Source organism: Pichia kudriavzevii, chromosome 2, assembly GCF_003054445.1.
Source record: "Pichia kudriavzevii chromosome 2, complete sequence".
In the NCBI taxonomy this organism is placed as follows: domain Eukaryota; kingdom Fungi; phylum Ascomycota; class Pichiomycetes; order Pichiales; family Pichiaceae; genus Pichia; species Pichia kudriavzevii.
Window position 1 is genome coordinate 997,814 of NC_042507.1, and position 13,046 is coordinate 1,010,859.

At 34.3% G+C, this 13,046-nt stretch overlaps 6 protein-coding genes across 6 annotated transcripts; 2 read left to right on the forward strand and 4 right to left on the reverse strand.

The window, feature by feature from the left end:
* Window positions 1-325: 325 nt before the first annotated feature.
* Window positions 326-3,127, reverse strand: C5L36_0B04790 (uncharacterized protein; the record flags this gene model as incomplete). The annotated part of the gene is made up of 1 exon (XM_029464847.1): window positions 326-3,127. The coding sequence occupies one exon, from the start codon at window positions 3,125-3,127 to the stop codon at window positions 326-328; it is 2,802 nt and encodes a 933-aa protein (XP_029320706.1).
* Window positions 3,128-3,348: 221 nt separating this feature from the next.
* Window positions 3,349-4,335, forward strand: C5L36_0B04800 (uncharacterized protein; the record flags this gene model as incomplete). The annotated part of the gene is made up of 1 exon (XM_029464848.1): window positions 3,349-4,335. One exon carries the CDS (start codon window positions 3,349-3,351, stop codon window positions 4,333-4,335), a length of 987 nt encoding a protein of 328 aa, XP_029320707.1.
* Window positions 4,336-4,433: 98 nt separating this feature from the next.
* On the reverse strand, window positions 4,434-7,259 carry C5L36_0B04810 (uncharacterized protein; the record flags this gene model as incomplete). Its single annotated transcript, XM_029464849.1, has 1 exon — window positions 4,434-7,259. The coding sequence occupies one exon, from the start codon at window positions 7,257-7,259 to the stop codon at window positions 4,434-4,436; it is 2,826 nt and encodes a 941-aa protein (XP_029320708.1).
* Window positions 7,260-8,146: 887 nt separating this feature from the next.
* Window positions 8,147-10,123, forward strand: C5L36_0B04820 (uncharacterized protein; the record flags this gene model as incomplete). The annotated part of the gene is made up of 1 exon (XM_029464850.1): window positions 8,147-10,123. The coding sequence occupies one exon, from the start codon at window positions 8,147-8,149 to the stop codon at window positions 10,121-10,123; it is 1,977 nt and encodes a 658-aa protein (XP_029320709.1).
* A 167-nt stretch (window positions 10,124-10,290) lies between these two features.
* C5L36_0B04830 (uncharacterized protein) lies at window positions 10,291-11,019 on the reverse strand (the record flags this gene model as incomplete). The annotated part of the gene is made up of 1 exon (XM_029464851.1): window positions 10,291-11,019. One exon carries the CDS (start codon window positions 11,017-11,019, stop codon window positions 10,291-10,293), a length of 729 nt encoding a protein of 242 aa, XP_029320710.1.
* Window positions 11,020-11,277: 258 nt separating this feature from the next.
* Window positions 11,278-12,846, reverse strand: C5L36_0B04840 (uncharacterized protein; the record flags this gene model as incomplete). Its single annotated transcript, XM_029464852.1, has 1 exon — window positions 11,278-12,846. The coding sequence occupies one exon, from the start codon at window positions 12,844-12,846 to the stop codon at window positions 11,278-11,280; it is 1,569 nt and encodes a 522-aa protein (XP_029320711.1).
* Window positions 12,847-13,046: the final 200 nt, after the last annotated feature.

The window sequence follows — 13,046 nt, forward strand, 5'->3', positions numbered from 1 at the left end:
AATAGAGAAAAAAATGTAAACAATTGTATAGAAGGTGGGACGAAACAGCACAAATTAAAATCTCCTAAGCATATCTGTATGATCCAATATTGTTGAAAAAACTAGTTTTTTTCTCTTTCCATGCACAGAATAAATAGGCGTTCCTGTTTTCAAAATGCGACCTTCAGTTGCCGCATCCATTTTTTTAGCACTAGCCCCCATTTTCTTTGTTATACGTGTACGGATGTATTTGGTGTGTTGGACGCATAATTCCACGTCTAGAAAGTTAATACTTTCACCAATAAACTGGAACATTTACAGAGAAATCGATACACATTAGAATACATCACCAGTGACGTACACTGACGATGGATTCACCCAAGGCATCCAACAATTTCTTGAAATCATGTCGGCTGATATTCTCTTGCATTAGGAATACTTCGGCCGCATTACGTCCATTCATGTGCTTGAGAACCTTGTAAAAGAGATTAACGATCTCAGTAGGTTGCCCTTCCACAAGTTTTGCTATCCATCTTCTCTCCAATGCAGAACAGACTTCGGGCTCTAATAAGATTGTGTCTTCCTCTTCCTCTTCCTCGAACTGAATTTTCCTTTGTGTCCCGTACATATTGTAGTAACCATTGGATTCTAACGAGGAATTTGCATTATCAAGGTCTAATTCAGACTCCTTCTTAGATCCACTGTAATTAATCATTCTCCCTGCATAATTGTCTGCAGCATAGTTGAGGCTGGATGTTCTGGCTTTTGAACCGTTGTTATCCGGACCTGGCATTTTTGAAGAATTGTCACTCACATTTTTTGTCTCCGAGATTCCATCAATCTCTGTGGAATTATCTGTCCTCCTATTGCCAAAACTTTCATAGCCGCTCTTATTTTCCATGTCTTGGACACTCACATTATCCAGTTCCATCACTGAGCTTCCTTCCTTATCTTTTTCGGTTTCAATCCTCAAACTTGAACTATTGAGCCCTTCAACAAGGTCGTCCAGAGTGGCATCAATATCATCGTTTGATACACTGGATCGCTGTTTTTTTTTGGTAATATCATTCTGCTCAAGGTGGTCTAATGATTCATCATTACTGTTTGATAATAAGAGGCTTTTTTTCTTAAATTCTTGCTTCTTTTTGATTTCTATTTCAATCTCTTCTGCAACTTGAATCTTGATACCTTTAGAAATTTTCAAGTATAAGAAAGTGAACAGCTGGATAACATATCCCTTTTTCAATAACCAAGCTATTGCATCCATATATAGATCTCTATGATCTCTACTCGGTATGATATTGCTTATTGGTTTGGGTTTATTTTTTGAGACTTCTGATATCATTGATAAAAAAGAAGGTAGTGAAGGTAGGTTGGGGAAAATCTGATTGAAACTTTCAGAATCTCTATGTATATTTTTTAGCGGGGAGATGGGTGAGCATATATATGTATTTCTTGATGTCAGAGGTAAAATAGCAATTGCTCTTCGCCAATATACTAAATGATTGGCAAACATTCGAACCTCTTGGGCGTCTAGTCCACTTAGAATCGATAACCTCTGGAGGGATTCATTCGGTTTTATCATTCTTATAAAACCAGCAATTAATGAATCCTTCTCAGCTTTAATGTCTCTAATAACTCTTTCACAATCATCCAACAAGATTAAAGCAAAATACCCCATGATATCGTTGCTATGATCCAAGGATGTTGATGATTCAAAGCTGTTTAGTTGGTTGAATGGAGAAATTGATGAGAGGGACGAATTTTCAGGCAACTCAAGATAACTTGGCGGTAGTCTAATAAACTCCTTCTTGATTGGTATTTGGAACGAATTCAATTTTCCATTAATTTCGATGTTCACAATCTCAGATTTTGATACCGCTTTATATGTGTCAGCAATCACTTTAGCCAAAGATGATTTTTCAATAATAGATTTCCATTGCTGCTTGATTGGTAGATTTACCAATTCTTCCCTTAGCTTTAATATTTTTTGAGATTCAATCCATACATAGTTAGTTTTTTGTTGTTCATATCTCAACAATAATGAAACTCGACTTACAATATAGTGAAACATCTCATCGATACGGTGATTGTACTCGACAACAGGGGGGTTTAGAACGAACAGCATGTTAAACTGGTACATGTGGTTCTTCTCTACTGTCTTTTCACCGTCGTAGACTAACACATCAAGATCAGTAGCGCTTTCTTTAGGTTGGTCTTTTCCATCAAGCTCGGACTTCTTACTCATTATTGGAGAATGACCACTGAGCTTGATATCATGGATGGAATGTTTTCTTGATTTTTGATTTGTCGATGTACTTTTACTTCTAGATCTCGTCGACTTTTTGCTTACTCTCCAATTACCGTCATCGTTTATATGAATTGGCAAACCTAAAAAAACCATATCTTCAACTGTTAGTTCAAACCTGGTATTACATAATGCCTTTGGTGGTGTTGCAAGATCACTTAAGAACTCCGTATCAAATGAAAAAAGTTTATGTATTCTATATTCTTTTTTCTTCAACGTATCACTTTCAATGTAACTCTTTGATGTCTTCAGTGATGATTTTAAGCTTTGAATTTCTTGTTCCTTTTTAGTACTCCCTTCTCTAGTCTTCTTTCTATTCCTTCTCCTTGCAATTTGTTTTCTTTTTTTCTTCCGTTGGTCTAAGTCGTACAACATTTCTAATAAATCTCGACCAGATTGATATCGATTGTTAGAGGACCATGATGCTCTATTATGTGTCCCAGCAGAGCCACTTTGAATATAACTTTCTCCACTTAAGCTTCTACTACTTTTTCCTTCAGAACATGCCATGTCACTGCTCTCAAATCCATCATCCCTCACATCAGAAGAATACAAGCTCTCATCGCTATTACTTTCTAATGCTTCGTCCTCCTCATCCCCGAAGTCACCATCATCTAGCTCATTATCATCACCATCATCATAAGATATATCGGAGTCACTAGAAACTAGCAAACCTTCAACTTCATTGTGGACTTCATTGATATCCAAGGGTGTTGCTTGAAATCCAAATCCATTCGGTTTTGGTGGGTAGTGAAATACCATGTGATTGCCGTCATGTGTAGCAACTGTAAAAATAATACCTAACAAGCAAGGATTGGGCAGTAGCAGAGATGAGCTCATCTCACTGGTGGGTCAATGGTGTTGGACTCAAGATAATATATTCCACAACAGTGTGATGTGCTAATCAATTGATTTGTTTTACCAGCTAGAATACACGCTTTGACGGAAAAAAATCTGAAAGAAAAGAAGTCTGCGGGCGGCTTGTAATATCCTTTCAATTCTGAAACTAAAAAGCCATTCACTAGTAAATTCAACTCTAAACAGCCAGGTTTTGCTTGCATATGATCATCTGTAGTCGATGCAAAAGAAAGAGATTTTTGGGGATAACCGATAAAAATGATGATGATTTAAGTACATATCAAACATGTCAACCATGTCGTGATAAACTCAAAGAATATCGACGCACATACACAAACCGCAAAAGACAAAAACTAGAGAATCTTAGAAATCAACATGATGACCGTTCGAAAGTGCTTCTGAGGTCTACACATGAACACAAAAGGAAAGTAAACAAATTATACACCGATTTTGAAGCCGTTTTAAACAAAGTTTATAACCATGTTAAAATTGATGATCTTGATATGAACTTTACTTTAAGAATACCTGAATTTTGCATTCCCAAACCAAACAAGCAGATAGAATGTGGGTACGAGGAACAATCAAACCTGCTTGAACAACAAGTTGAACTCGATGAAAATTTTAAATCGGAACTGACTAAATCTCTTGAAACACATTATGTAGATAGGATAATTCATGTTTTGGGCATTTGCGGTTACAATTTCAAGTTTTATGTATCCTCATGGAAAAACGGGAAATACTATGCAACATATAAATGCATTGCAGACAAACTAGCCATGAAACGATTTGGTGTCTCTGAGCCCTCCCTTAAGATTGACATAGAAGGGAGGAATAGCACAGAGGGGAAAGAAAGTACACTCAAACAACAAGTGTTAGGTTGGATAACGCCATTGGAAGATTCGGACTCATTTGACTTGAATCTTAATGTTAGAAATGAGGATGTTGGTTTACAATTGATACAAACGTACGGCTATCATTGTCAATCTCAATTAAGTTTTATTGCTGACTATACTAATCTTGAGTTAACTTTTAAGTTCAAACACCAATTTCATAGGTCAGAACTAAAGAAACCTGTACACGAAAACAAGCCGGCTAGAGAAAAAAAACCTTTCTCAGAGATAAGTAAACACATAGACCCGGCTGACTTCTCTGAAAAACTAGATATACTGCATAGTAAATTGAAGCATTGATGAAAGACAATTAAATTGAAAATCTATATGAAAAAGTGTAAAAGTATCTATAAACATAAATGTAAAGTATTTGAAAAGTTTAAAGGAGTGACTAGAGTTTACCAGATATTATTTTTTGAGCTGTTATCAGTTGAGTTGTTGTGGTTAGGGTTATTGCTATTGGTATTGATACTTTTGGTCTTTAAAGCTGAAAAGTGAGATTGATTGACACTAGAGTTTGTGTTTGTGTTTGTATTTGTATTTGTGCTAGTGTTTGTGTTGCTTTTTGTGTTGGAAGGTGAGTTAGATTCTATAGTAAATAACTCTGCACTATAAATTCCCGAGTCAACCAAATCAAAATGCCAATCATTTAAAAAGCTCACCATAGATTGTACAATTTGAGAAAATTGCTGAGACATCACTATCTGTGACTGCGTTTGATCATTTAACCTTTCAGCGTTGGATATGTTAAAGTTAAAACTAAATGCGTGTGGATAATAATAGAGTATAAATGAATCATACTGATCCTCCGATTTTATTTCAAGTTCAACATTATAGAGGATTTTCATCGGAACAACTATATTGTTGAGAAAACTTATTTGTAAGTTCGAAACCGAATCCATTTGTAATAAATGAGCTTTATCTAACTTTATAATTTCAATTAAAGAATCAATATTGGATGACTTGTTGATTTTGAATCTATAAGAATAAGGAATAATTTTTTTCAATTCTGAAAAGCATAATTTAGAGTTGTTTTCTACTCCGTAAATTTCAATAATCACAGATTCCTGATTGTTTGAAATGGAGTCCAATGGAGGATAGCTGATAAAGGTGTTTGTTTTTTTTTCTAATTCTGTGATAAAATTAGTTGGTTTTTTCCTGTTAATATTGAACAAAATATTGAATTCAGCACTGGTCAATAACTTCCACTGTTGTAATGACAGTCTAACAGTTGTCGATGAGTAACTGTTTCTCTTCACTTTATCAACCAGCTTTTCAAGTTCCAATTTAGCCAAAGGAATCTCGGATTTATTTTTTGATGGACATTTAATTATAACGTTATTTTTTCTGATAAAAGATTGTTGGAAATTTGTTGACTGTAGAATATGCTGTGAATCTAAAGTTTTGTCAGATAGCTCAAAGGAATTTGAGAACTTAACAAACACATTAAATTTTCTCATGATAATTTGGATTGTTTGGCCCCCAACACCAATTATCTGTCTATGGAAAGATTCCGGAACATTGAAATGAAAAATGGTTGGTAATTCATCTTCAAATAAGCCCAATCCGACTACAGCATCCATCAATTCATTTCCAGAAATTTCAACGATAAAATTTTGATCATTAAATGGTAACAACTTGATAGAAACCGCAGACATATTGATGATTTTGATGATTTTTCCATTTTTCTTGCCCGCTATAAAGTCTTTCTCCTTGTTGGTTAACTCAATTTGATACTGAACAAATTGGTTTGAGAACGAAGAACCACTATATGTTTCAAACTGTGTTAAACAATTTGTAGCTATCTTAATGTTTTCCGAATTACCCATAAGTTGAAAAATGTATTTATTATCCACTTTCGAACAAGTAACAAAACAGTTAGAATTGAAAGTTAATGAATCATTAAAATTGAGTAGTTTGTTAATATCGATCGGATGATCAGAATTTGATTGAACTGTAAACTCGACTTTTTCCGAATAAAATGATGATGCCTTGTTAGTCAGTTCATCAATCAAGATTTCAACTTCTTCTATTGAATTACCTTGAACAGTAATCAAGTCACCGATTAATGAGCTCTTATTATTATTCCTGTTACTGCTGCTACCTTTGTTTGTATTATATTGGTTAACCTCGTTGTTATCAATCGATTGGTATCCAAGGGGAGGAAGCGATAAATAACAAGATGTTTTGAACATCATTTCGTCGAAAAGATCACAATTCTGTTCAACTAACTGACTTATGATAAGAATCTCCCTTTTAACGGGTAGAATAGGTAGCTGTTTGATGAAAGGGTTGTTAGTATAATTAATAATCATATCTGATAACCATTTCTTAGCTAATAAAACTTGTGATCTCAAACCAGTAATGAAAATTTTTGGGTTTCTTGATTCCACTTCTAAGGAATTATTATAAAAAAGTTCTGGTAGTAAATTTGGCAGATAAATATTACAATTGGTTTGTTTGATTATTCTTTTGAGCGTTGACATATTTGTGCCGCAAATCAAAGGAAGAATGGAAATTGAAGATAGTTCTAAATAATCGGAGAAAAAATTTGGATTCATATCATCAATGAATAAATTTATTTTATTCTCAGTTACCTTGACTTGGTCTCTGTAACCCACAACTGAAATTGTAAAAGTCGAAGCTAGTGTATCAGAGCGCTCAATATAAATTGATGTCTTATTGAATTGTGAAACACTATTAATAAAATTAATCAGCTCAACCTTGATTTCATTGTTAATAAAGCAATGTCTGTTCGTTCTTGGATCAATTGTTATGGTTGATTTCAAGATTTTGGAATATTTTTGAAAAATTTGTAACTTAATACTATTCATTTCACTTCTATAACTGTGTTTGCCAATAATTGAAATAGATAATTTCATGTTTGAAAGCCTGAATTCATTAAGGATCACAATAATACCATAAGATGCATACGATTCATTTAGTTGATTAACAACTGATCTTAGGGATACCAGGTTATCAAAAATCAGTGATTTGTCATTAAAAGAGTTGCTATTGTGCACGTTATTGGAACTACTTAGAGAAGAACCCGAGGGATCAAAGAGATTCTCGTTTGCTGTTGTCGACGGTTGCTTGAATCTCCAATCAGAGTGGATTAGAGATTCATGGTAAATGTTATGTGAGGGTTTGACAATACACTCATATGGAAGAGTGAAAGAAATAATCATTTTGTCATCCTGATTTTTAGACTTCTGGTATAGCATGATACAATGTAAAACTGAAAAAAATGGTAAGATAAAAAGTAAAAAAAAGAACCGCAAAAAGCAAAAGATATTCTAGATGTAAACTGGGTTAATGAATGTGTTATAGTAAAGGAGCGTTGGTGTATCTGGTAGTGATATTCTCAAATGATTTGCAAAGTTAAAAGAAAAAAAAATATAGCCGTGATTAAAGCCAAGGACTAATGGTACTATTTTGTATTTTTTTTTTTTTTTGATTTACGAACTGGAAGTGAAGGTCTAAATGAAAGGATCAGATACTTTCTGGTATGGGAGGGTACTATAATGGAATGGGTGGCTTTTAAAGGGGTAAGTTGAAAGGTTCACGAGGATAAACGGTGCGATCTATGGAGAAATATGTGTAAACTTGAGGTTTCACTGAATAAAGATGTTTGTAGTTTTGTTGTTGGGAGACTGTGATTTCCCTCTCACTCTCCCGTTCTCTTTCACTCTCCCACTCCACGAGAAAGTTTATTCTTCCACAAATGAAATTCCGCGATTGAGTTTTTCAGATAATTCAATTCTTCATTTGAGAGGGGACTCTCAATGTATGTGACGTGCCACTGAATTTTTCCGTTTACAGGTTGAATGACAATTCAAAAAACAAAGCCCTGCCATGTTACGACATGCTATAAGTTGTACTTAGAGACAGATTTGCTGTCGCGAAACCACATATTCTTTGTTGTTGTGCATGTGAAAATTGACTATTTGAAGAAATGGTTTCCGCTTCGATATAAAATATGCGTAAGTATACACTTGCAATGCAATGTAACGCAGTATGAACACAATAGCCGCCTATTATACCCAGAAGGTTTCCTCATTAACTTGTCGAATTGCTTCTTGATTGAAACGAGTAGCTGTAATAATTACAGATGTCACCATTGGAGAGACCCACTTGTGTTAGGAGACACTCCTCAAACACCACCAGTCCTCATTTGAGACCAAGGAGAAGCTCCATTACCTCGTATAGCCAAACTTCTACAATTAGGAGTACAAGTCACACAAGAGGGCATGGCACTGTTACAAGGCAACATTCGAACACCCCCTCAGCCATTTCACTATCCTCTCTGAATAATATCGGTGATCATCTAGTTTATAACAACCATCATCGTGCTCAAATTCCCCCAAAATCCCCCCGTTTATTAACGTCCTCAAATCCAACAATTACTCGTAATTCTAGCCACACCCGTTTTAGTCTCAACACTGCTCAACACCGCTCATTTCAATCCAATGATATAAATGAAGATAACATTGACAGCGTTATTCTAAATGTCAACCTTGACAACTCTTTGCCTACAGATTATTTCAAACAAGATATTCTATCAGTCATAAAATCGTTAAAGATCCCCAAATGGAGGAAAATCGAAAAATCAAATTACAAGCAAATAGGTATTGATAGAATTAGCGGTGCAATGACAAACTGTGTCTACAAACTCACATATTCAAATTACTATCCCCTTTTACTTAGAATCTATGGAGATATGGAGGATATTATTGACAGAAACTCAGAATTATTGACATTGGTTAGACTTTCGAGGAAGAACATTGGTCCAAAATTGTTAGGGTGTTTCTCTAATGGTAGATTTGAAGAGTTTTTGAATAACTCAATTACACTGAATAAATCTCAAATCAGAGATCAGAAAATCAGTAGAATGATTGCAAGAAGGATGAAGGAATTTCATTCCGGTGTTGAGTTATCATTTGACGAAATAAACCAAGGTCCAAAATCTTGGATTTTGATTGAAAGATGGATAGAAATTGTAGACCAAATTATTCAAAAAGAAAATGCAGACGAAAATACTCAAAAATCTGTTTTTATGCTGAACTGGGAATCTTTTAAGCATTGTGTCTTCATCTATAAAGACTGGCTTTTCAGCAAGTACGATGTTCAAACTTTAAAAGATAGTTTGAGGTTCTGTCATAATGATGCACAATATGGCAATTTGTTATTCTACAATAAATCCGATGCTTTATCAATGGACGATGATGACACTAACAACAACAAAAACAACGACGGCAACTACGATAAGAATAGCACATCCTACAAAGATACTATTGTTGCCGATAGTGAAATAACAAATTTATCTTTAGATCAGCTGTCGATTGGATCCCACTCGACTAATCAAGAATTACCTTTAATCACAGAAAAAACATTTGAAAATGATACAAAACTAACTGTTATTGATTTTGAATATGCTGGACAAAACCCTGCTGCCTATGATATAGCAAACCATTTCTGTGAGTGGATGTACGATTATCATGATCCAGTTGAAAATTATAAGACAAATGAACTAAAATACCCATCAGTTGAGGATAGAATTAATTATTTGAATTCTTATGTCAAATATGTGCCAGGTTCAACAACTCCAAATTTTAAGCCGGTGCAATTGTCTGAGTTACATCATGAGATATCTGAAAACCCCCCTAAACTGATTAAATCAATAAAATTGTCTGATTTGCCTAGCCAAGTTAAACAACTCTACAATGACATTATCTATTGGCGCTCAACTTCTTCTATTTTTTGGGCATTATGGGCTGTGATCAGTAGAGGCTCAATATCTTCAAGGCCCGTGCTTCCAAACAACACTGAAAATTTTGAGTTTGGGCCAAATGGGGAAACTTATAAAATAGTGAGTGAATTCGACCAGCTTGCCGATTGCAACTCCAGTGAAGATGAATATCTAGAACAAACTTTAGATGATGAATTTGATCGCCTTAAGTATGCATTGGGTAAAACTGGTATTTTCATAGGTGATATGATCCAATTGGGTTTATTAGAGGAAAAAGATGTTGATACGGAAAATAAATCTAAGATTAAATACCTTGATGTGGAACTCCTGCCAATTTAAACTAGGAAAATTCATTGGGGAAGACTATATTTACAAATAGAAACTATGTTTCCGGTTTATAGATAATTTCTCTAAGTATATTGTACATGTATAAAGGCTATTTTTCGGAAGGGAAAGAGGACAAAAAATCAGAAAAAAAACTTTAAAGATTCGGCGGACTTAATATACTATTCAAAGAAGTTATCCTCTTCCTTCTCCTTGGTATCTACCTTCATGTCATCAACATTTTGAATGGTGTTAGTAGTTTTTTTAGATGTGCCATTATTCTTGTTGTTTGAGTCCTTCGCAACTTGTCCAGATAACCCTTCTTCTAAACTAATTGGCAGCTCGTTATTGGCTAATTGCTCTGCAAACATCTTCTTCAGGGCTTCCTTTCTTTGGTTAGCCCTGTTGATACCGTCTATTGCTTTCTTAGGTAAATTTTCAACGACAGTTTTTGTATATAAGGAAATATATTTTTCATCTTTTGGATAGTTTAAGATGTAAGCTAAATCAATCTTGCAATGTTCAAAAACACGTTTTGCCTTTTTGTATTGTTTCTTTGTATCTTTTCTTTCAGACTCACCAGTAACTTCATTGAGCTTAGTCTCTAATTCTTCGACTTCTCTTTTGCTTTTTTTGTAAAACCTGATTGCTTTCTTCTTCTCAAAGAAACGAACTTTGTGATACCTAAGTGCAACCTTCTTCGCCTTTTGTTCGCTCTGTATTTTTTCTAGTTCCAACTTAAGAGTTGATAGTGCTCTTTCATTAGCGACTCTGACATCTGCCGGTAATGTGTCCTTCGTTAAAAGTCGTGAAATATCTCTGATTTTCTTTTTAATGCCAGAGCTTCCGTGCATTAGTGCTTTTGTTAAATCAACACTAGCTTGTGTACTATTTTCATTTCGTTTTGCCATTATATTTCACTCAAGCTTTGTATGCTTTTGTTTGATATACAAAATGTCTAGTCGAGTTCTAGATGTCTTCTATCTACATGTGGAGTCGAAAAATTTCCTCCTTCAAAAAAACTCCTACAAAAAAAAAAAAAAAAAACTAACGCCTACCACTTTAGGAAATTGATTCTCTTTTTTTTTTTTTCATCCATGAAAGTATGACTAGTTCATGTTGATGTTTATGGTACATCTTGGAATAAGCTTGAACTAAAGGATTTTTTCTCAATTCCCTTCGATCTTCCCTATGAGGTCATTAGTTTTCTTTAGCTTGACTTTTCCATCTACAATCTCGACTTCGTACCCAGATTTTTCTAGGATTTTTTCGTTTTCCTGTGTTACCTCTACCTTCTTGGGTTCCAAAGATGCAACAAAAGCCTGATTTTCTGCATTATTCTCAAGAAGATACTTTAAGCATAAAATGCAGCGTTCTCGTATGAATGGTTCATTGACATCTAAGTTACAATTGTTTAATATTAAAATTAAACCACCATTTTCACGAACCAGGTCTTGTGATTCTTTGTCATTGTGAACAAGGTAAGTGATAATCTCAATTAGTATAGTTTTGACATTCCCAAAAACCTTTTTATCACCCATAGGAGATTCTAGATCTTTGAGTCTTCTACGCTCCGTATTATTTTCAATAATCTGTAAAAAACAAACTATCTTTTCCACAAAATTGTACGACTTTAATGTTTCCAGAAATAATTTGTAAGGAAGTAAGTTCGATACTATATCTAACAACGATATAATAATACGATGATAGCAAGCTAATTTATTCCAATCCTCTTGATCCATTTTTCTGTTTTCTAACAACTCAATACAGTTCTTCTCGAATATTTCATAAAACTCAAGACACATCAAGCCAAGAGCAGCGTAATCTATATCATTTTCTTGTTCTTCTGTGCTAAATGCAAATTGTAAAACTATCAAAAATGTAAATAGATTGTTACTATTTTTTTCTGGATCTGTCTGTGCCGATTTAAACATGTTCACAGCTAACGTCCCTTCATCAAACAGATGAACTATTGATTTTGCCAGAGTAAGGAAGACCTGGTAGTGATCAGGGTTAATTTCTCTTAAATTTTGAATATCTATTTGTGGATTTACATTCAAAATTCTTGAAATTGAACGAAAAATGTTGAGGAAAAATTCACAGTTATCCTTTAGTAGTAACTTCTTGGTATCGGAAGAACTACATAAGTGCTCAAGTTGAGGAAGAATCTGTTTTAACTCACACAAAGTTCCCACCGTTTGAAGCTTAGAAATTAAACATTTAAGACTTTGAGTCAGTAATTCAATACTTAAAGAATCTCTTGCTTGTTTATAACAGTTAAACAAACAGTGGAAACATACAATCATGACATCCAAAGCTCTGAGTTGTAGTGCTACTTCTGTATTAACGTCAATAAAACAAAACATATTGTGTAGAATCTTCACCAGGTATTCATTTTGCAAAATGTTTATAGCATGTGAATGCCTATTAGACTCCCGATACGATATCGAAAGATTTCTAATTAGTAATGTGATACCTTTTATCAATCTAAGGTCATTTTCACTAAAAGAAATTTCCTTGTGTTCTATTTTCTTTAAGATCTCAATAGTAAGCACCCATATATCCTCACATTTAGATAGGCTAATAGTATACTCCCACATCGCCTTGTTCTGCATCATCATCGAAGTTTTCCAGATAATTGTCCCCAAACTTTCGATAAGAGATTCCACGTCACATTTCTCTCCTTGGAAGTAATTATCAACAGCAACTAAAACGGTGCACTCCTTTACTGTCTTCATATTTATCGTATAGTCTAGTAGCCTTTATAGCTCAGCTTCTATCTACTAAAAAAAAACATGAAAATACTTCATAACAAAAAAAAACATCGTAGATATAAAGGTGGATTAGAAATTTACTTTTTCTTTACTTTTCCACAAGCACATCATAGAAAGTAGGCACGCCTTTGAAAGTGGCTCATACCATCATACCAGCTAGCCAA